The sequence below is a fragment of the Brachyistius frenatus genome, unplaced genomic scaffold, assembly GCF_029030835.1.
Source record: "Brachyistius frenatus isolate BFR_SWC_R1_liver_20210118 unplaced genomic scaffold, ASM2903083v1 Contig_52, whole genome shotgun sequence".
NCBI classification, from domain to species: Eukaryota; Metazoa; Chordata; class Actinopteri; family Embiotocidae; genus Brachyistius; species Brachyistius frenatus.
In genome coordinates this window covers 1,406,132-1,429,438 of record NW_027210651.1, presented here as the reverse complement: position 1 = coordinate 1,429,438, position 23,307 = coordinate 1,406,132, and the positions used below count along the sequence as shown (strand labels likewise).

The 23,307-nt window shown below is 46.0% G+C and overlaps 1 protein-coding gene across 3 annotated transcripts in view; it reads left to right on the top strand.

The window, feature by feature from the left end:
• The window catches only part of syde2 (synapse defective 1, Rho GTPase, homolog 2 (C. elegans)), a 48,367-nt gene that overhangs the window by 11,522 nt on the left and 13,538 nt on the right, over positions 1-23,307 (top strand). For all 3 annotated transcript variants that reach the window (XM_069704771.1, XM_069704770.1, XM_069704769.1), the window contains exons 3-5: positions 92-488; positions 11,199-12,337; positions 18,085-18,211. In XM_069704771.1, coding sequence (XP_069560872.1) covers positions 92-488; positions 11,199-12,337; positions 18,085-18,211 — 1,663 coding nt within the window. The remainder of the gene's footprint in view (positions 1-91; positions 489-11,198; positions 12,338-18,084; positions 18,212-23,307) is intronic.

The following is a 23,307-nucleotide window of genomic DNA, read 5'->3' as shown; positions in this document are numbered from 1 at the left end:
CTTTCTGTGGTGTTTAACTTCCCGTAGATCAACTTTTGTTTTGTCTTTTTCCAACAAAGTCTAACGGGAAACTGCGTTCGCCTTGTTTCAGATCGTCGTCGGTCAGGAGAAAGTGTCCCCTCACCCTCGAACCGTGGACCCAGCCGAGGAGAACGACGCAGACGACGAAGGAGAGATCTGGTACAACCCGATCCCCGAGGACGACGAGCAGGAGACCTCTCGCCGACCCTGCGTTCGTCTGCTGGTCCCGCCTCGAGCCGAGCCCCAGAGGAGGCCCAGCAGGGGAGGGGAGGCGGGTCGCGGCGGCAGGACCCCGGAGGGGTCCAGCGGCGGCGGGCCCGAGGTGCTCGTGGAAAGCCTCGGTGGCTGTTCTGGAGATGTGAGTCAGGGGAATGCTGCACATTCCACAGAAGCACTACATCTGCACAGACAGATGCTCGCGTGCAAACCTCAGGAGGAGGGGGGGCTTTCCACCAGCAGACAAACAGGTGAGAAAGAAAGACACCCACACCTCATTCTCACCTCCCTTCCTGCTTTTTTGTCAACTTCTTCATTCACTCTTTGCATTCGGTTTTATGGGGCCGACGCTCAAGGGCCACTAACCGTTTTGTCTCAGGCAGTCAGATGTTTGCGGTTGTTCACACCTCGAGCATTAATTAAGTTCCAAATTATTCCTGGCTCACTGTAGCTCAACTCGTAAATAAATCAAGCTTTTAAGTGCATAGTTTAAGGTATATAGCGCTTTAAAAACGGTTCATCCAGAACTGCTCTTGAAATCTAGTCAAGTCAAGCCCAGTGTGACAAATTCGCCTTGGGAGTTTTTCAGACTCCGCACACCTTGTATCCTTAAAACGCCCCCGAAATACCCTCCAACAGGGAAAAAAAAAATGAAAGAGTAGGGATCACTCTTCCAGGACAGACTACAGCAACATAGATGATTTACAGTAGGGGCAGTAGATCTGTCTGATGAAGAGTATATATAGTGTGTAATTAACAGCCAAACCAGCTCTGTTTTTCCTCGTTTGGGTCTTTTTGATGGGAGCAGACAGGAGCCGAGGCTGTCTAATCATATCACTCCATATCAGTGTCCCTCATTAGTTAAACTCAGACTGACTCAGACATTAGCCAGGAGGAATTCAGAACCGGCATTCCTGAGAGGAAAGAATATCCATTTACTTGTGACTGCTGCTCATACACACAAACACACTCACACAAACACACACACAAACACACCCACACAAACACACACACTCACACAAACACACTCAGAGGCCTGTGAACTTTGTAAATTGGTCTTTCTTGATGGTTTTTCTCCCAAATTGAAGGAATGTCTCCTCTCGCGTTTGGCTCATTAAAACTGCACTTAAGATGTGTGCGGACACAAAAAAGGCAAATTCGTGACCTGTGGTGTTAAAGCAGAGTTAAAAAAAATAAATTGTAGTGCTTTTTATTTACTCGCGTGCGCGAAAGTTGTTGACAACTCCGGTCTACAGCGACGACATAATGATGACAGCCAGCACACGGCTCTCTGTCTCTTAATAAGCTTGCTCTGTTTTTTTTATAACTTCCGACTTTTTGTTCTCTGTGATGTGGCAACATGGTAGTTTGAACCAATTGGCACATCTCAAGCTGAGCCTATAATTACAACTTTTGACAACACTTTTCTGTGGCACGCAACAGCACTTTTCTCAGATGTATGAGCACAAAGCCAGCCTGAATAGTTTGGATTTGCTGAAATCCAATACTTGGGCTTTAGTGTTCACAGCAACAGTTTTTACTGCAGGTATAAAGGCTTGAAATGAACTCAGCGATAACCTTTCCTCACAAATACTCCGGATTTTAAGAGTTTAAACCACAATCATGAGTTCTTTTAAATTATAAAATGATTCATACTGCAGATTTTCCATGTTTTTAAAACAATAATCAGTATTTGCTCTGTTTCCAGCATACGTTTCCATTCAGTGGAAACTTTCTGAGGTGTTGCGTTATCTCCTAAAACAAATCTGCCCTCGATGAGGACACGGGGTTTGATTGGCGGCTGATAAACTCCTTGATCCTCATTGACTGGCTTCAAACTACGAGCTCTCGCTGACATCACGTGTGTGGCTCAGCAAAACTCTCCGTCATGAGAGACTTTCCTTGTAGGATTAGGATTAAAGCAGTCCTGAATGAGTCTCAGTGTGCCGGCCCAGGAAAGGCACTAATCAGTGCTGCACAGAGCTAATTAAATTTTAGGCTATTTCTAGGTGAGACTTTTTGAGCGGTTTCAGACCTCTCTTGAAGTACAGATGAATTTTGCTGGTATCATGAGGGTCTTTCATGCTGGCTAAGCAAATGAGTGGACATAATTGGAAGCTGCAGTGGCTTGTTCAGCAGTTTTAACAGAGAAGAAGTCCTGTTCTCAGCTCCCGTGAACAGAAAAGGCTTTCTTAATATTCACTGAGCTGTTCACCTATTTCTGACGCGATTAATTTTCCCTCCACTTGCTGCCATTTCAAAGACCCGAATACTTCGTTTACAGCCTGTAATAAAGTCCTGTTTAACGGGAGCAGTCGGCCGCAGGCCTGTGATGGTGCCGGTTTACTTGTTGCAGTGAAAATGAGACAAGAGAGCAGCAGTGTTGTTATTTTTTTCCCCTGCTGCTCCGGAACTGCCGCCCTCTCTGCTGCGTGTTGACTTAGGAACTGATTCCTGCGGGTTTGGCGACGCCATCCCACACTTCACTGCAACAAAAAAACGACCAACGTGCCTGGCTGCGTGTCATTAAAGAGGAAGCGCTCATCACTGGTTGTTTATGAGTTGTGGATGCAGCGGGCACTTGGCCTCGCTTTCGGGTTTTTTTGTCTTCATTTCCTTCCACCTCCAGAAATCACTGCGTGCTTTGGGGCTGCTGTTAACACCGTTTGTATTGGCTGCAGAGTGACACTGCACTCCTCTGCTTTAAACTGGTAGTGGAGTGTTGGGGGATGGTGGGCTGCAGTGAAAAGGACAACAGCCTGCTGTGAGCCTTCAATATGCCCTCGGTGTCCCACAGGATCAAACCAGACCTGTTCAGGGCCTCAGATAATTACCAAAGCAACATTTCTGAGACTTTTTGCACATTCGACTGATCAGATATATTGCCAAACTTGTGTTGCCTGATTTCAACTCAATAATATTGTTTAATGGGTTGGTGAGTGTGTTCTTTAAACGTGAAATAAGGACATTACTCTGTTATAGCATAGAAATCATCATAAAGTCGAAATTACTGGTCAATATATGCCAGTTTATGGCGTGTGGACACTCAGTGAGTTAACCACAGAGAGCCTCCTCATTTGATTGTTAACAGTCATTGATTTCCTGCAGTTGTTCCACATGTGGCTTTAGTGCCGAGAGTTAGAGGACAAAACTGATATGACCATCATGTCTTAGTTAGTTAAGAAAAAGCATCAACTTCTCTCCTGAAATGCTAATTCATTACATTTTTTTTTCTACAAGTCATTATGGTGTCATTTACTAAATTCACTCCTTCTGATCAGTGTTCTGGTGATCCTTCTAAAAAAAAAATTCCATAAGTAAGTAAATATTAGGTGTCAAAGAGAGACCTTGGGGAGCGGGCCTGGTTTGATTGACACGCCAAAAGCTAATGCACACTCAATGGTCATTCTCTGGTGAGTAGAAAGAGATCGCTGCATGAAAGGCTTGGAAACACACTTCCAAACATCTTGAGATTCACAAAATACAATTAATGAATTGACCAGCAATGTTTACATCGTGGGTCGTTAATGCACAAACATACAACAGGTCTAGCTATTGGTAAAATTGTGTGCTTCTCAATAAGTTTGTAAAAAAAAAAAATAGCAAAACAAAAATGTCAACCGAACTAAAGGCGTGTTTGTTGGTAGTCACCACATCACTGTTGCCACAACAATGTGCCGTATCTTTCCCACATCTACTGTATGTGTGTTCAGAAATCCACTTAATGGAATGCCTCACCACATTTTTTAAATGCACCCTCGACACTAATGGTGTATGGAATAATGGTCTTTGATGTTGGCTTTGACGAAGTCTTGTGCAGCCACAGTGTCACACTGCACTATGTTTTTCCCATCTTTTCTGTCTTCTGTTTCTAATTATTCCTGAAAATGAGCCCATTCAGGCTCCACTTTATCTGCAGGGCTAGAAATCTGACAGGCCTTTTCGTTGATTGAGCATGAATAAGAGCGTCTGCTGAATTAATGAAGCAGTGCAGATGTAGATGACTCTGCGACTATAGTTTTCCTCTGTTCGGCTGGCTGGTTCTTTTTCCCTCACCGGATACACTTCAGACTCCTCGTGTGCTGCCTATTCACTGACTTTTTGTCCATCTGAATGCTCTATTTGTATGGAGAATAATGATTGATGGACTTTGGGGGTGGTGAGCTCGGAGTGTTCCCAATCTCTTGTTCCCTTTAGCGCCTGTTTGGGAAATCTGACTTGGCCAGCGGTCGGAAAGGGATCAGAGCTATTTCTGGGGGTTGTTTTGGCCACACTGGCTGTGCCGTTTGAGAATTGGCCCCGGCTCCTAAAGTTACAGAGAGTTCAAGTCTCCGAGTTCAAACCTGGAACCTAATCTCGACTGTCGATTGCACAGTTGGGTCTGGAGGAAGTCAACAGCTCGGAGGAGCAACGTTGTGAGGGCAGCACTTCAAAACCAGAGCAGATTCGACAGCTCGATGTTATGAAGTGAAGTGCAGGTCACATAGTTTTCTCATTGGTCTCCCTCACTTGTCTGTTCTGCATTTTACCACCAGAGCAGCTCTAGAAAATGGTTCTGTACCTTATTTTGATGAGTGAATTGTAATTTCTCTACAACAATCTTTTCATTGTTGATTTATCTGTTTTTTTTTTTTTTTAAATTATTAAAAGGGACAAAATAGCAGAAAATGGCCCTCATAGGTTTCAAGAGGTGATGTCTTCTTACTGCTTGTTTTGTCCGACCGAGAGTCAAAAAAACAATTTACATGGTAATAAGCAGCAAATCGTCACATTTAAGGAGTTGAAACCAGCAAATTTAGGCCGTCAGTAAAGTCTCTGCCCGTCTGGTCACTTCAAACTTCAACTCCACGCAGACAGTATTACGTAAAATGTCCGACTGGCGATTATGAAACAAATTTTAACCCGGTGTTGGATCTGCAGTGCTTCTTCTCACACGTCAGCAACTGGTTGTGACTGAATGGGCTGTTTGTCTCTGCATTACCCAATTTGTACAAAAACTCTGAAGGCTTTTCTTCCTCCAGACGTTGCTAATGCTCGGTGTGAGCGATCAGTCAGTCACTTGTTGAGCTGAATCACACACGTGACGCATCTCATGTTATCAGTGTAAAGTTATAACTACTGCCACGCTCTTTTAACAAGTGGCATTTGTCTGGTGATGGAGCACCACTTCTTATTTTCACTGAAGTTGATGTTGGAAGAGGACTAATTTGTGATTCATTGTTGCTTAAGCACTGTTATTTTAACCAATTGTCAGCTCATCGTAATGTCACCCATTGGTAGGTGATGTGCGGTTTTGAAGCCTCTAGTCTGACATTTTGGCCATCACTATCTCGGTTCTCTACAGCCGGAAGTGACCATATTTGGATGAGCAGGGGAGGAGTTAGGGGCAGATCTGATCTGAGAACCTGAGGATACTAAGCCTGCCCACCTATACCGGAAACCTGACTGCACCCCAGGCATGTCAATCAAACCAGACATGCCCCGAAACATACCTCTCTTTGAGGCATAATTATCTGATTAATTATTATATTATTTTCAGAAGGACCACCAGAACATTGATCACAAGGAGGGAATTTAACAAATGACACCATATTGACTTGCAGAAAAAAATTCATTGACTTTTTATTTTATAATATAAATTGACACTTTTTGAATAGGAGTCTATTAGAGCCTCCGATTTTTCGGAGCCAGCCCCTTGTGGCCCTCAGTGGTATTGCACTTTAATGCACTTCTGCATTGCCTTCACCTTTCAGACTCGTAAACGGCGTCTATATTTATATTTATATACAGTCTGTGGTTTTATATCATGCCATCAACAATACATTCTTCACTCTTGATGAAGATAGCAATGAAATTCTGTTGACATAATGATATTAATTTACCGCGGTGAGGAAGTAATTTAATGTTGGCACCAGCATATCTTTGCATTGGACATATTTTCCACCAGATAAAAAGAAGTGATTTGTCAACAGTTATCTCGTAGTTATGCGGACGGTGACGAGTGCAGGGAAGCCGCTGTGGCTGCAGGCAGACTCGACTCAGCAGTCGCTCTGTTGGTTGAGTTACAGCAGAGCAGAGATGCCGGCGGCGGTGGGCGAGTGAGGCTACATGAGGAGTGCTTTGGCAGGGGGCCATGTTGTGCTAGCGAGAAGGACTGCATGCTTGGATATATTAGCAGGGATTTTGTAACCATTGTAATGAAACGGCCGAACTCCCGCAGCCCCTGAAAGGCCTTCCAACGCCGAGTGATTTAGAGCCAAGAGGAGAGGAAGCTGCTCAGAGCTGAGCCTCGGTCACCGGCTGAAGGAACTACTGTAGAGGACAAGTATGCCATTCAGCCGTTTATTTACACTCCCCTTGTTTGTCAGCACGCCCAGGTCCTTTCTGTTTTTACATTGAACACACACATTTGGCAGACATGCTTGTACGGGCACACACGTGCACTCTAGTGAACACAAGCGGTTTTACAGGGGCGATCAGGAACAGCAGATTATTGTCTCCCTTATCAGAGAAGGCTCAGCGTCTGCCTCCCCCATTCTCTCTCTCTCTCACACACACACACACACACACACACACACACACACACACACACACACACACACACACACACACACACACACACACACACACACACACACACACACAGTCTCACATTCTTGTAGACCAGGCGCCTAATATTTGTTTTATCGGAGGACATTTCAAATTATCGGAGTATTATTTTCATCTTGGCTACAGTGACAGTTTGGCGCATACGAGAGGATATCAGGCAAATTTGATCATGGTAATTTCGTCCCTCACATGCACACGCTACACACACACACACACACACACACACCCTACACACCCTACACACCCTCGTCCTGCACCTGTCTGGTGCCAGCACTGTGAAAAGCCATCGTCGTAAATTCCTGGGCTTTGTTAAGAGGTGTCGGTCGCCGGGTGCCTGAGGAGGGCAGCGGGGTCAGGAAGGGCATGTGTGCGTTTGTCTTTATGAAGGCAAATTTACATGCACTCTCTCTTTGGGTTACAGTAATATGGTGAGTGCTTGCGCCTGTTAAATGTGTTGGGGGGGGGGGGGGGCGTGGTTACCCGGCTCAGGTGTCACCAAGAGGAATGTAGACCTTTTGCCCTTTGACCCCAGAACATGGCCCTGGAGGGTTGGGTGTCAAACCATCGCCCCTGAACCTCAGCCATTGAGGTGTCACGTTACTCCACTGGCTGCTGCCACAAGGCCAAAGGCTACAGAGGACACAGCTTTCATGTGTGTGTGTGTGTGTGTGTGTGTGTGTGTGTGTGTGTGTGTGCACACGTGAGCGAAGCCACAGTCATTAACAATGCAACAGTCATTAACGTTGTCTGAGGCAGATCTGCCCCACAGCGCCGGTGGACATTGCCCCGAATCGTGTTGTTTGTCAAATAAATGGGACAACAGCAGGACGCTGATGGACATTAGTCTCACTCTCAACACTGAAGGCTCTGAACACGAGGGTGTTTGTTACTCGGGTAAATGAGCATTAATAGAAGTCATAAAACTTGGCTGGTGTTTTTTACTTTTCTTAGTTTTACTGCATTGTTAGAGGTACACTGTATTGAAAATACGCGTTTTGAGTGATACGGACAAAATCAAATATTGCAATATTTTACCTTAAATACCTCGATATGGACATTGCGACAATATCAATTTGATTTTTGATAAATAATCATCAGTATTGTGGATATAATGACTAAGTGGATAATGGTAAATCATGGAACAACTAGAACAGAAAATTAGAAAGCTTTACTGTAATACAGTCTTTAAAACCAGGAAAAGACTGTAGTCATATCTCGATATCCAAAAATATAAGACCATATCTACTTTCACATCATGATATCAATATAATATCAATATATTGCCCAGCTCTACATGTTTACTTACAATTTCTCAGATATTTCTAATGCAAGTCAAGAAAATATGACTTTTTTTTTAAACACGGATTCATTTAGCAGTTTAGCAGATATATAGAATATAAAATCTAATAATATATATCATTTTACTGGCATCAAAGTTGTAAATTATAAAGTAATATCTAGCCATAAAGAAATATTTGCATGCTCACATAGAAGGAAGTCCAATTCATCTTTTTATTTTTGATTATAATGTGCCGTCAATCATAAATTTGATCAACACTGTCATATCAACATGATATTCACTGAGTTGATCAAATATGTTACCGCCTGGCTCTGCAGTGTTTTCACTTCATTACCAGGTTTATAGTTGCTCTAAATGAACAAGTTATTCGCTGACAACATCCTGTTATATGTACAGAATTACTTTTTCTAATCCACTTGTAGCCACATTTCCTTCTGATTAGTCATGTAATTAAATACTCAATGAATTAAGATTATTGGAGAACTCAAAGCTGTGTTTCATGTGGAAGGAATTTCGCTCTTTAAAACCATGTTTCAGCCCCGACCGGAGCTCTCTGTGTACTCGACCCCTCCCCAGATGTTGTTTGGTGAATTTGCACCTCCAGCGCCCTCCGCCCATTTTTCGCCCTCGTCAGAGCGCCTCTGTGTCGATTATTGGCAGGAAGCCGTGACAGGGAAGGCTACTTAGCCGGGCTAAAAGGGGGCTAAACATGGTTTGATGAGGAATGTGAGAGAACAGCCGTGTTCATTTGTACATTCACCAGCCGGCCTGCCAGCCTTCCAGTCGTCCATCCAGACCTCTGAGCGCCTGGACAAGGGGCGCCTTTGTCCCCTCATCTGCCGGCTACACCCTGCCCTGCTCCTGCCCCCCATCTTACCCTTCTCTCCATCCTGTTGCGCCTCCTCTGCCTCCCTCTTTTCACTCGCCCCAGAATAGCACAGCAGGTCCCCTCTGAAAATAGAGCTGGTGATGTTGGCAGGGTCAGGCTCGCCCTCCCTCTCTCCTCTTTGTATCTCTCGCTGTATTTTTTTCACCCTCTTACAAAATCACTGTTTTGTTTCAGAGGTTCGGTCATAGGAAGTAATTAGCCATTCAAAACAACAATAAATCCAAAATCAATAGAAGCTCATGTCATGAATGTATTGAACATGTGAAGAGCTCATCTGCTCCTCGACTTAGTGTTTGGTTTAACGCTCATTAAAAGGCCTTCGGAAGGTAAATTCTCCCTCCTCGGGACCCCTGCAGCTGGTTCTCCCCTCTGTAGTGTGAAATCGCAAGTGAGCATTGCTGTAAATCTCGTTAAGAGAGCGCTGAGTGCAGAAAAAAAAGCCGTTTGGGACAGCCTTCCCTTTGGGCAAGTAGCAGGATGCCGTAATTTGACAAATTCCACTTTAATCACTTAAATCGTGGCTGGCTCCGTGTCAACTCGTCCTTCTCTCCCGACGGGCGATTTTTTTTTTTTTTTTTTTTTAAATCTGGAAGATGAGGGTAGCATGCAGGCCACAATGTATTCAAACCTCTTTAAAGATGTGTGTGTTACAGATATGGTGTTCAGTGGCAGAGACGTAGTGAGACATGCGTTGTTACATTGTTATCTGTTGTCGTACATTCAGAACATACGAATGGATTGAGTGTACAGGAGAAAACGTCCAGACCTGTTTGCAAAGTGATACAACACACAGACTTTACACATTGGAAACAGTTTACGCACTTGTTAACTGGCTCCTAAAGCTGCTGCAATCAGAGTTTTATATAAACAATGACTACGTGTATCGGAAAGGAGCGGCGTCTGGTGACAAATTCACAGGAAATTATCACAACAACTCCGCAGTTCCTGTTCGCTGCAGTTGATTGTGTCCTGTCCCGAGAGAGCAGACAGAGCGACTAATGCTAGTTTGAGTGACTCGTAGTGACGAGTTGGTGAACACAGTGGAGCATTAAGCAGCACGAGAGCAAAGTATTTCTCTGAGCTAAAAGGAGAGTGAATATCGGACTCACATTCGTCAGGTGTCCATAACAAATAGGCATGCCAATAAATAGGCTCACTGATTAGCCTTAACAACTTCATCAAGGGATGACGTGTCAATGTCGGGTCGCCGTTCTGCCCCAAAGTGGCCCAAAAAGCTCTAACATATAGGGTAATCAGTTTCTACATCCTGTTGAAAACAGCATGGATACAACCCCTTATGATGAAAGCAGCAGTTTCAGTCCCGCAGACTAAACAATGGCTGCCGCTCCTGCATCGAACCATAGGCGCTGAAATTTCATGTTCACGTAGACGTCTAGTTAGGCGAGAGCTGCCTACGAGGTCCACTCCAAATGGATATCTTTCAGCCTGAATAATGACCGAGTAACTCGAGCTCAGCCCTGAAGCAGTTGGTGTTTCTAGACAGACGTTTCCATGCTTATAAACCACTGTTTTTGCTGGAGCTGCTGCTAATGAGATTCCACTGTAATTTCCTTTGTGTTGGATTGAGTTAATTCCACTTTAAGCCCAGAGGTTTTTCATATCAGATCCATTTCAGCCGCCCGTTTCTTTCAAACTCTAAATTGAACCGTCTCAGTTTACATATAAGGCTGTAATGTTATATAGTGCTGAAGTGTTTATATGAAGCGTTGCCTGCTGAATGTATCGCTGTCTCTGGATTACTGGGTTGCATGTAAACCTAATCAACCCGTGATGTGCCACGGAGGTGTAGCGCTTCTCTGAGAGACTGTAAATTATGGCTCACGCACACTTTGCCTTTGGTTTTAATCTTCGTCTTCCTGTCTGTCTTCACTGGACATCAGAGCAGTTGCTTGTAATCAAAGGAGTAAGGAGGGTTGTCTATTGAAACCGGTGATTATAGTGAGTTTAAGAACTTGGTACCCATTTGTTCCTGCGAGTATTCAAAAAACAATTGCTTTCTTAAAAAATGTTCTGGCCAAAGAATTATGAAAGAAAAATGTTTAAATGTTTCCACCGACCGTCAACCGGAGGAAAATCAAATTGAAAATGCGTCGGACTCCTCTTTTAATCTGGTTTTCTCTTGCCCTGTTATTTCCTCTACAGATAGTCTCGACGTGCCCAATGCCGCCGGCTTCTCGCCTCCCGCCAGCCCAAACCCGGCCAAGAAGAGCAGCTCCATCAACTGGTCCTTCCCGGACAAGATCAAGTCCCCGCGGACCGTCAGGAAGATCTCCATGAGGATGAAGAAGCTCCCGGAGCTTAGCCGGAAACTCAGCGTCAAGGGGACCCAGAGCAGCAGCAGCAGCAGCAGCAACAACGGAAGCAGCCACGTAGAGCCGAGGGCCCATTCTCCCCGAAACAACGGGTCCGAAGCTGTCTCCCAGACTTCAGGTCCTCCTCGGTTAGCTTCGTCCGGGGGCGGGCAGGCAAGCCGTAACGTCATCTCACGCTACCACCTGGACAGCAGCGTGTCCACGCAGCACAGCTTCAGCAAGAAGAAAAGCAACGGCAGCTCAAAGTCCGCCAGCAAAGGAGGCTACCTCAGTGACGGTGACTCGCCAGAGCTGGTGGCCAAATCTGGAAAACACGTCTCTGCAGAGGGGAAGGGGGGGAAAGGCAAGGAGGCCGAGGGGGGAGGCGGAAACTCCAGGCTCAACGGCACGGAGCTGGACATCGACGCTTTCCGTCATTACAGCTTCACGGAGCAGCCCAAGTGCAGCCAGTACATCTCCGGACTGATGAGTCTGCATTTTTACGGCGCCGAAGACCTGAAACCTGCGCGCATTGACTCTCGAGACGTCTACTGTGCCATCCAGGTGGACTCGGTTAATAAAGCGCGAACCGCTCTCCTCACCTGTCGAACCACCTTCCTGGACATGGACCACACCTTCAACATCGAGCTGGAGAACGCGCAGCACCTGAAGCTGGTGGTGTTCAGCTGGGAGCCCACGCCGAGACGCAACCGCGTCTGCTGCCACGGCACGGTGGTGCTGCCGGCGCTCTTCCGGGTGACGCGCTCCCACCAGCTGGCGGTGAAGCTGGAGCCGCGGGGGCTGATCTACGTCAAGCTGAGCCTGATGGAGCAGTGGCAGAACTCGCTGGACGGCGGGCCGGACAGAGACAGGGAGCCGCAGGTGTTCGGCGTGGAGGCGTGGCGGGTGGTGGAGCGGGAGAACACGGGACTGATGGTGCCGCTGCTCATCAGCAAGTGCATCAATGAGATCGAGAAGAGAGGCTGCCAGGTGAGTGCGAGTGCGACTCGGTTCATGTTTTCCTTTGAGGAAATATAGTGCTGCTGCTGCAGCTTTGAATTCCGTCACACATTAGTCTGTCTCATCTATTTAGCAGATCTGTCAAAGTTGCTTCTTTTTTTTTTTTCCAAAATATTTTTAGATCAGTGATATAAAACAGAAAATCAGCAAACTGTTCACGCTTCTCAGTGAATTGATTATCATTTTTTCCACAAAGTACAGAGGCTGGACCTCAAAATAACATCTTTGAACATACATACAGTACAAACACGCCTGCTGTGTTCCGAACACTCCCTATTTTGAGTGCATCAGTGCGTTCACACTGTCAAGTACAGAAACATGCAGTTCACTGCAAGTACCAGGATGATGCACTCAAAACGGTCCAAAAAAGAACTGGGAAACTCTGGACACTTTCCACCTTAAACAGCCGCCATCTTGGCGACGTAGAGGAAAGGGGCGGGGCCACCTCGACGTAAAGAAATGTTCAAATTAAGGCTTCTGAGGAAGCTGCAGCTGTTGCTGAACACCACAAAGAAGTGTTTCTTTTTCCACCAGTGCTGCTGGACAGAAGAATCAGTGTGTTTATTGAGTGTGTTAAACAGAGGGCAGGAGAACACGTTGATTTTTGGGTAAAATAATTAAAGGTTCACATGCTGAGGTCATTTCTGGTCAATGCAGAATAGCAGTGTGTAATTTGAAACGACACTACCCTGTCCCGGTTTCTGCACTACACAAGTAAGAGTCCTCACGTGTAAGAGCACTATTTGTTTGAGTGTACTAAGGGAAGTATATCACCTTGGAACAGAGCACCTGTATACACCTGAAATGATTAATTGATTCATCAATAATAGACAGATTAGAAATCCATTCGTTCAAATGTGTTTTCCTTGGTTTGAACTTAATGTGAAGATTTGCTCTGTCTGTTTTATTTCACTGTAAATTCAGTCCTTGGATTATGAACCGTTAAGGACACATGTCTTGACAGTACACGTGGACGAAAGCCATAAACAATCCTGTTGTGTAAATTGAGAACAGATAGGGACTCATTTGAAAAGAGGATCCAATAATATAATGCATTTTTTTGTACGAGGGTGAAAGAATAGCTGGAGAAATAATCCCACGTCCACAGCATCCTTCTTTTTTTTTTTTAAGCTCCGCACGTCGTGAGATGAGTGCTCCCCCTGCAGCCAGTAATAAGGCCGAATGACCGGCCTTCGCTGAACAGACAGAAGAGATGTAGCACACTTCATGATGTCACAGCCGTCCCGAGGCGGCCGGCTCTTTCAGTCACAGGAGAAAGACTCAGGGTTGTGGTGGTGACGGACGGAGAACGGAGGGGTCTCCGGGATCATGCGATCGTCTCCTGTTTTCACCCCCCCCCCTCGTCCACAGTTCACGTACTCAGCACAGAGAGAGAAGAGAGAGAAGCAGCAGCGGTTCTTCTAATTAGAGAGCTGAGACAGCGGCAGTAAAAGTGTCTGACCTACTGATCACTGGGGGGGCATGCCAGCAGCAGCGGGTGCCGGGGGCCAACAGGCAAACATTGGGCCTCTCCCAAGGAGCCCGTCCGTCAAATTAGACCCCGCCCTCCGCCACCTGCGCAGCAGAAGGAGTAACAGTGATAGTTATGTCTTTGATTTCAAAGGTGGCTAATTATTATTATAAAAAAAAAAATAATCTCAGATTGAAAATTCGACATCCATTAATCCTCCGCTTATATATTTTATTCATCGTTCGAGAGGTGACATTGTGAGTTTGCTTGTTTTGTCAAACCAAAACTCTTCACATTTGTTCGACTTTTCTTAATTTTATAAATCTTTCAGACCGTAAAGTGTCAAAAAAATGTCGAAAAATCTTGTCTGCGGAGGCTAAAGTGAAACCCGCCTGTTGGATCTGTCAAGGAGTTCAAAATCCAAACATTTACAATTATAGAAAATGGAGAAATATCTACTTAATTCTCACTTTTGAGGCTGAAACATACGAGTCTGACACATCTGAAACTAATGGTGCGTTCATGAGTGAAAAAAATACACACACCTGTGTGTCGAACTGGGAAATCCCACCAGGGAAATGGGAGGTTTTTGAGCGCTTCGAGAAGCGGGTTGGACGTCACTTGTTTGTGGTGAAAGGAAGAAGTGCACTAAATGGAATTGGTTTGGCTCGGCTACGTAGTTTGCTCGCTGCGTCCTTGTGTTGGTTTATATGAATGAAAAAGGCTGTTGGTCACTTTGCTGTATCCTGACAGAAATAGAGCAGATTTTCTGGTGAACGCTCTCAACTCGGAAGTGAGACGTTCCCAAATGTGAACTTTTCCAGCTCTCAGCTGCCTGAACTCGCAGGATGACGCTCACTTTACCAATCGTTTTTAATCTGCTTTGTCTTGCTGTTCTGTGATTCCTCTCTGTTTCTGTCTCTCAGTCCGACAGCGTTTGTCTTCTGTCCCTCACAGCGTTTCTTCTCATCTCTCTGCCTCCCGCTCCTCTGTCTCTTTTCATGACAGAGACTCAGAGTAGACTTTGTGCATGTGTATCAGTCTGAGATCAAGTGTAAGGGCTCCTCCGGGAGACGGGAGCTAGGACGGGGTTGACACCAGATCCCAGAGGAATTCGCAGGTTGTGTCACTAAAGCGGGGACGGCCTGACGTGCAGCTTTGTGCCTTTACAAATGATTTTGTGGACGTTGGATGGAGAGTCTCGGGGAACCTGCGTGTCCTCGGGGCCTCTCCGAGCTTTTAAGACGCTGGGTGATTGTGGGTGTTTTGAAAAGATTGCAGAAGAGGTTTGTGCGCGAGACCGGAGTTCTGTATGCGAGCACTCAGAGCCCATTAGAAAGAGACGTTTCTGCACAAAAGGGAGCTTTCCGAGTAACCTACACACACACACACACACGCCGTGCATGACTGTAAAAGATGCACACAAATGTTGGGACATGTTGGGAACATCTCCACAGATGAACCCTTTTAAACAGAACAGACTTCCTACATATGCGGGGAACCCCTGAATCCTGGCAGGAAAAGCGTCCTCTTATTCTGTCATGAATCTGAAAACATAATTATTTCCCCACTTGCTGCACACTCAAGAGCAGAAGTGCAGTCTAATGCACTTTCCTTTAGTTCATGTTTCTATAAAGTCTCCCAGACAATCCCAGACAAAGTAAAAAAAACCTGACCGAGCGTCCACTTTCCTGTCGACGGACCTCATTTAGTCTGGAGGTCATTGTGTCTGCTTTATTCCACATATAGGTCTTGGCTGGTGCTGCCTGTTGTGTTGCCCGGCAGCCGCAGTGCATAAGTGCGAGCCCTCTTTTTTTGCTAACAGCTGTTCCCCGCCTGCACTCGGCTCTCCCTCAAAGAAAGAGACTTTTTTTTTTTTTTTTTTTTTTCTGAATGGACTTGTTGTTCATTGTGCCCAGTGACTTTTGTTTACTAGCACACAAAGCCAAATCCCTGCCTAATCTGTCGTCCTCTCTGCCTCTCGTGTGCGGTTTATAAAAGCGCCGCTCAGCTCGAACGAGGAGAGCTCGCAAATAGTCGGCGTGGTGGGACGGGGAGACATCATGGAGCTCCTACGCTGGAGCCCGGAAGGGCCGGCAGTGTGTGTGTGTGTGTGTGTGTGTGTGTGTGTGTGTGTGTGTGTGTGTTTGTGTGTGTTGTTTGTGTGGAACCGGACCCGACCCGCCATTCACAGCCCACTGACTTAACGCGTTACCGGGGCAACCACACCAGTTGGTCTGCTACGCCACATACCAGACAGACACATGTAGGAGAAATTATGGTATGTCTGTAGCCAGGCCTAATCCCAACATAACAAGGAGAGCAGCGGTGCCGAGTTTCAGCTATCGAATATCCGCGGCTCCTTTAGGTCACACGCTGGAGGCTTAGGTAAAGAAACATGAATGCTTTATCGCTCGGCGCTTTTAATTTTTTTTTAAGGCCGAGCTGTCACCTGGGTTTTTAGAAGAGCTCAGTGTTTATCCATTCAGTCAACAGGATGTGACACTTTAATCAGACCTCGGCCAACATTTCACTTTGTTCACTCTTAAAGGAGGCAGCTGACGGAAACGCACTCGCTCAAGTTTTTAACTCACAGCCGCGTTTAAGTAAGCGCTTCGCTTTTAATCTTAAATCTCCTCAGTCTTACGGTTTAAACAGCCTGTCGAGGCTTGTGGTGCTTAATGTTAGTTCATATCAACACACAGAAGATAAATATTGCTGTGTGACATTATTATAGTCGGGTTGCCAACTTTATGACTCTCTTAGTTTGTGCTGCCGTTCACGTTGTGGCTCCACAGTAGCCCGTCTCCACCCAACCGGTCCTCGCGGCTTCCGTCTTGGCTATGATTATGGTCTGGAAACCCTCTTTGCAATAAGGTTTGCCACTCTGGAGGGTTCGACCAATCAGCGACCGGTGGAGGTGGCGAATTGTGATGACCCTGAAGTCAAGCGTAGGACAGTGAAGTCTGTGGAGAGATAAAATGTCAGCGTTTGACACACCAGGAATGAGAGCATGTCGATGTTCCCATTGGGGGGAGGGTCTCTGTTGTTGTCTTATGGTGGTCACTGCCGATTGGATGAAGGTTTCAAAATTAACCGGAGTTCTTGGTCCTTGAGGATTCAGCGACAGGAAACAATCCCCCGCGAAGCGCGGCCAGACCGATATATTCAAGCGGTGAATCTGACTTATGTTGGCAAATGATAGAAAACGTATAGGATAGTTATTGATAAATACCGAGTCAGCTGTTTATGATTTTTTTTTTTTTTTTTTTTTTACTTCTATCCTAAACCATGTTTTAACACTAGTTATTTCTGTGTGTGTGTTTTTTTTTTTTTTAGAAGTAATCGTACTCGCCTCTATGGCCGTTTCATCTGTCCACAGATAATTTAGACGTTAGGACGGCCTTTCTTCGGTCTGTCTCAGCTGAGAAAAGGCAGCTGGTGGTCGGTCGAGTCAGTTTTATTTGACGAGCAGAAGTTTCTTTCAGGGGCTTTACAAGGTACACATGGCAGAAAATCCCCCCCAAAAAGAATTCCAACAGAAAGAATAAAAGGAGAATCTTCCTGAAGGACGACAGATGAGGGATCTCTCTTTCACCATGGACAGATGTGCAATAGGTGCTGTATGTACTGAATAGGTAGAAACAGCAGAAGCAGAGTTAAAATATGGAGGCATGGAATCCGAGATCGTAGTATAAGAAAAGTGTAATGTAAATGAAAGTAGAAAAATTATAATATTAGGTACATTTTTAGTTGTAATAAGGCGTTTTTTGTTTTTTTTTGTCAAAGATTCTTAGATTTACATGTTTTCGAAAGTTGGCACGCGTCCTTTTTCTGTGACCTCAGGCCGCGTTTGTTTTTTTCAATCTCTACTGATTCTGTTGTTCGGTAAGCAGTTTCCTGTCCTCCTGGGTCTCGTCATAAAGTGAGTCCTGATTGGGTTATTAGGAATATATACCGTTTTGTCAGTTGCTCGTTTAAGCTGTCATTCAGTGGAGATAAAGCAGACTTGTGTTTGGAGACACACGAGTTTCTGCGAAAGCATTATCTGAGCGCAGACGTAAAGCTTGATCGATAGGGCTGTAAAAACGTCCACCTCACTGTCAACTGCTGAACTCCTAAACCCGGCGTGTTTATTTGACCTACTTCTGTGTGTGTGTGTGTGTGTGTGTGTGTGTGTGTGTGTGTGTGTGTGTGTGTGTGTGTGTGTGTGTGTGTGTGTGTGTGTGTGTGTGTGTGTTTCCAGGTGGTAGGTCTCTACCGTCTGTGTGGGTCTGCGGCGGTGAAGAAGGAGCTGCGTGAGGCGTTCGAGAGAGACAGCTACGCCATGGAGCTGTGTGAAAACACGTATCCGGACATCAACGTCATCACAGGTAAAACGATCGCCGGTAACGGGGGAACGCCGGACCGCCACAGAGCACAGGATCGCCACGCACGCTCGGGTTTAATTGGGAGGCCGTTACTTAACTGGATTGCTTTTCCAGAGAGCCTCGGTGTCCTTTCGTTTGCCTGCAAAATACCCTCATACCCGTACTTCACCAGGATGTTACGTAACACACAGAATTTACAAAACATTCGGTGTGCTCAGGTTTACCGTGAAGCAGATCGAAAAGGTTGACCCAGATAAAATCTCAGGACATCAGTCTGATGGAGGCTGGGCTGAGTATTGATCCAGCCCAGTAAACGTGTCTGAACTGGTGGGACCACTGCTGATAGGTCAACACGTGTGTGTGTGTGTGTGTGTGTGTGTGTGTGTGTGTGTGTGTGTGTGTGTGTGTGTGTGTGTGTGTGTGTGTGTGTGTGTGTGTGTGTGTGTGTGTGTGTGTGTGTGTGTGTGTGTGTGTGTTGTTTGTAGCTAAAGCATTCCAACAAAAAGACCAGTGCCTGAGGGAAAGGCCCACACACACACACACACACACACACACACACACACACACACACACACACACACACACACACACACACACACACACACACACACACACCATGCTGTACATTCAGGTCATTCTTTCTCCTCCAGGTTTGTGGTTGAGACATGCTTCATGCTGTCCCTCCCAGGTCACGTTGAGTCAGAGGATTTCTGTTGTCAAACGTAGACAATTCGTCCCGGAGTTTCCAGATTGTTTCTCATCATTTAAAGATTAAAACTCTTGATTACTCAGAGTTGCTGCTTCTTTTCTGTTTTTTTCACTCCTTTGAAATTAAGAATAAAAACAGTGAGCTTCAGCACATCTCACACGGTCTCACCCGCATTAAACCAGCTGTGTCACTGAATGGAGTCATGTTTCCACGAGTGTGACAGATTGGGAGGGAGGAGGCGGGGGCGGGGGGGGGGGAGTTGTAGAAAATGACTTGGTCATGATTTTCTTCCCCCCCCCCCCTCCCCTCCTACAAAAGAGGAGGAAGACCATGGAAACCCCTGGGCATTGTCGGAGCTGCTGTTGGTTTTGGGAAGAGGCCCCGTATAGGCGTCGTCCTATCATGCCTGCTTTGATCCACATGCATTTGCATGGCAGGGCAAAGAACACAGTTAACAGTTGAGCGGGTTAGAAAAAAAGGGCCAGCACCAGCGCGGATTGTTGGTTTTTCTCTCGCTGCCTAAATTTGCTCTGCCAAGCGAGTTGCTGTTGCAGATGGGCCTGAGCGAGTGGAAGAGTGGCAGAGCAGGAAGGGGGGGGGGTTATGGTGTGTCCTGCAAAAAATGTGCATCTGGATACAAGCACCAAACTTTGGTAAAAAAAAAAACAAAAAAAACCTGCTCGTTGATTGACGTCATTTTGCTTTTTTTTTTTTTTTTTTTTTTTTTGACAGTTTCCTGAAAAATAACCTGAATTTTGTAATCTGATTTACTCTGAACTCAGTATTAAAGACAACACGGTCATAAACAATACAATGAGGGGTAAAGACAAGTAAAACAAAAAAACGAGATAATAAGAGCAGTCCGACAAAGGCTGAAGCTTTTTACTGTACCGCGACTTTCTGCGCAGCACACCCTGTTTGACATCAAGAGGGAACATGAAGCAGAAGAACTCGTGGTGCGATCTCATTTGAATTTATAATCAAAGTATAAAGCCAGGAGTCCGTGCGGAGTCGAGCGAACAGCCAGCGGATGAGCTAAGAGGACTGGCGCGTCACACAGCTAATTTAAAAGCGGAGGCAGTGAAAGGGATTATCCAGGGGTCAAAGGTCAATCCAAAGCTGGCAAAACATGCCCAGCGCAGCGGCCCGCCTTTGTTTCAAATCGCCATCCTTTTGTTTCAAGTCACAATTCTCTCAAAAGATCCACCGGAGGTGTTTTATCAACATGAGCAGCATGCCGCGAAGAATCAAGACAAACAGCGTTATCTTCAGCAGGTCGCCGGCAGCGGTTCCTCCTTCTGCGCCGCACTTCATCGGCTCTTTGCTCTTCGTGGGGCTGCAGAGTGTTGAATACAAACACTCAAGAACTCACTTTACCGCACCGACTGGAAAGCCGATCAGCATGTCTCTGAAAATGTTTCTCATTGAACAGGTGTTTCACTGCTACAGTGGACACACCTGTGTTGCCATTAAATAGTTCTTTAAGAATAAAGTATAGTTTCACGTGAGCAAGACTTTTTTTTTTTTTTTTTAACTTTTTGTTTCAAAGACGACGAATCGATATCAGCAAGATCCCTGAAATATTTGCAGTGTCAATAAAATATAAGAATCCAAGGAGGACAATAGTTCCTTTAATTGAAGAATTTCCAATCATACACTCGCTGGTGACGTTGTTAGATTTTTTTTTTTTTTTTTTTTTCTTCCAGTCATTTTGTTTTTTAATTTATAAGAATTTCAATATGAGATGATGTTTCTCTGCCTGGTTCGCTCGGTAGTTTGACATGAGGTCAGTCAGTTCAGTCTCGCAGCGCTGTCCTGTAGCTTCAGCTCCTTTTTCACCGCCGGTACCGGCTCTACTCTAACTCGCTTTTTGGTACCTCGACTTAGGTGATCCCAAAAACAGTACCAGGTACAAGTTGTTATCCATAACTTATGCCCCATTAAAAAAAAAAAGAAAAAGAGAGAGAATAAAAGAAGCAAGTAGACCTTTACACCACAACTTTTACAATCCCACTTTATTGTAGAGTTCATACTTCCTCACAAACACACATTAAATCACCTTGAGTTTTGTTTTGTGTGAGAGGACAGTATAGTGTCATGGCCCGACGTTTAGGCCCTCTCCTCACCCCGTTTGGCCTTTGTGTTAAAACAAAGCTTCTAAACGGATCCAATGACGGAAAACCAGCTCAGATACCTGTCCTCCGCCCTCTGATGATGAAACCAGCGCGTCCCGAGCCCTGCCGTTTGACAGCTCGGCACGGTTATTGATCTGAGTTTGCGGTCTTTAATTTGCCTTCGCCTGACTCGTCTTTTCCAGCGCCAGAGTAGGGAGGTAGTCCCTACTCTGCCACGCCACGCCACCCCCCCCCCCCAACCCCCCACCCTCAGCGGTACTCCAGTGAAGACATGGAAAGTCATTAACAAGTGCCCCCTTTGTTGCCGAACAAACACAGATGGTATTTGGCTCACGCATGGGGGATTAGCTGAACCCTGGGCCGGCCAGGGAAGCAGGCAACCACTTTACAAAGAGCTCCGGGCCTGTGTGGGTGTCAGAATAATTCTTAAACTGCAGGTCAGGAGCTGAGAACTGCTTGCAGACGTATCCGTGACGCATCCGCACGTAGCATGAGGAGCTTTGCTGTTGCCGGAGTTCAGGGCTCGCGTTGCGCCGTGGAACAAGCCGAAGCAACCGCTGCGTAAAAGCTTTCGCCGTGCCACCGGACGGGGCAGCGACACACACATCTCCTCTGGCCCCCCTGGTGCTGTGGGGGCGTGCAGGACAGCAGGGAGGGGGCAGGACGGAGAACAAACCCCTGTTTGTTCTCCAGGCGAGGCACTGACTGCAGCGCTGACAAGAGGAGTGACCTTCCGCTTTGTTTGAACAAGAGGTCAAAGGTAGAGCCGTGCCCCAGTGCATTGTGTGCCTTGTAGTGTTTGGTGGCACATTTGGGACGTTGAAATCGTCTGAATTGAGCAGAGAAAAATACATCAGACTACTTTTATCCGAAGCTTTAAGTGGACGTTTTGAAGCAGCATCTGAAGGGGTTTGTTTTTCCTGTATTTCTGAGCTTCAGGAGTTACGCTACTGTTCACTCTTTGTGAGGTAAACATGTCAGGGGGAAATATAGAGTCTCGCTGGTGTGAAGCCAGACGTCAACAGTTTAAATGTGAGAGGACAGACACGCTGCGTGTGCTTGTTGTCAGCTTGGCTGAAAGTGAAGCACCTGCAGGGAAGCACACCTGTTCACCCCCTCAGCCGCCTGTGACCTTGTGTGTGTCAGAGTGTGTGTGCGTGTGTGTGTGTGTGTCTGTGTGCGTCTGTGTGTGTGCTGTGTGTGTGTGTGTGTGTGTGTGTGTGTGTGTGTGTGTGTGTGTGTGTGTGCGTGCGCGCGTGTATGTGTTCAAGTCTCACTGAGCTTTCGCGTGTGTTCGTGTGTGTGTGTGTGTGTGTGTGTGTGTGTGTGTGTGTGTGTGTGTGTGTGCGCGCGCGTATGTGTTCAAGTCTCACTGAGCTTTCGTGTGTGTGTGTGTGTGTGTGTGTGTGTGTGTGTGTGTGTGTGTGTGTGCGCGTGCGTATGTGTGTGTGTGTGTGTGTGTGTGTCGTGTGTGTGTGTGTGTGTGTGTGTGTGTGTGTGTGTGTGTGTGTGTGTGTGTGTGTGTGTGTGTGTGTGTGTGTGTGTGTGTGTGTGTGTGTGTGTGTGTGTGTGTGTGTGTGTGTGTGTGTGTGTGTACGTGAAAAAGGCAACCAACAGGGAGCACTGACTCATAGCAGGCTAATGATTTCCCTGAACGGCTGTATTCTCCTCACCTCGGACAAACACATGCACATGTGCACGTACACAAAGTTTGCAGTGACTAGTTGTTGAAATAGAAAAAGACAGAACATGTGATGTTTCCATGCGTGGAAAAAAAAAAAAAATGGTGGCAGTGAAACAGGCGTGCTGTTGTTGTGACGCAGCACAGAGAGGGTCAGAGTCTCTGCCATGCACGACTTCACGTTTTAAAGGAAACAACAAAAAAAAAAAAAAAAAAAGAAAAGCCAAGCGGCTGTTATTGCACTTCATTTACACAATCGCTTAACAAATAAAGCTTAACCTTTTCCGAGATAAGCAGGACAACATTTTGGCTCATTTTTGCTTCCAGGCGGCCTGTTTTCATACGACGAAGGAAGCAGATCATTTGTATCATTGCGATAAAGTCTCGGTAAAGATTGACAGCGGGAAGCTGGAGGATGTTCGGGGCGCATTTCTGTGTAATCTGTTTTGGAAATCAGCGCGTCTGAGGAAGCGTTAAGGAGAGTGAATGTCTCGTGTGTGTTTATGTGCCCTTATTGAATTCTGCTCATACCAGCTTTCATACCCAACACGACGTACGATAACAGAAGCATTCG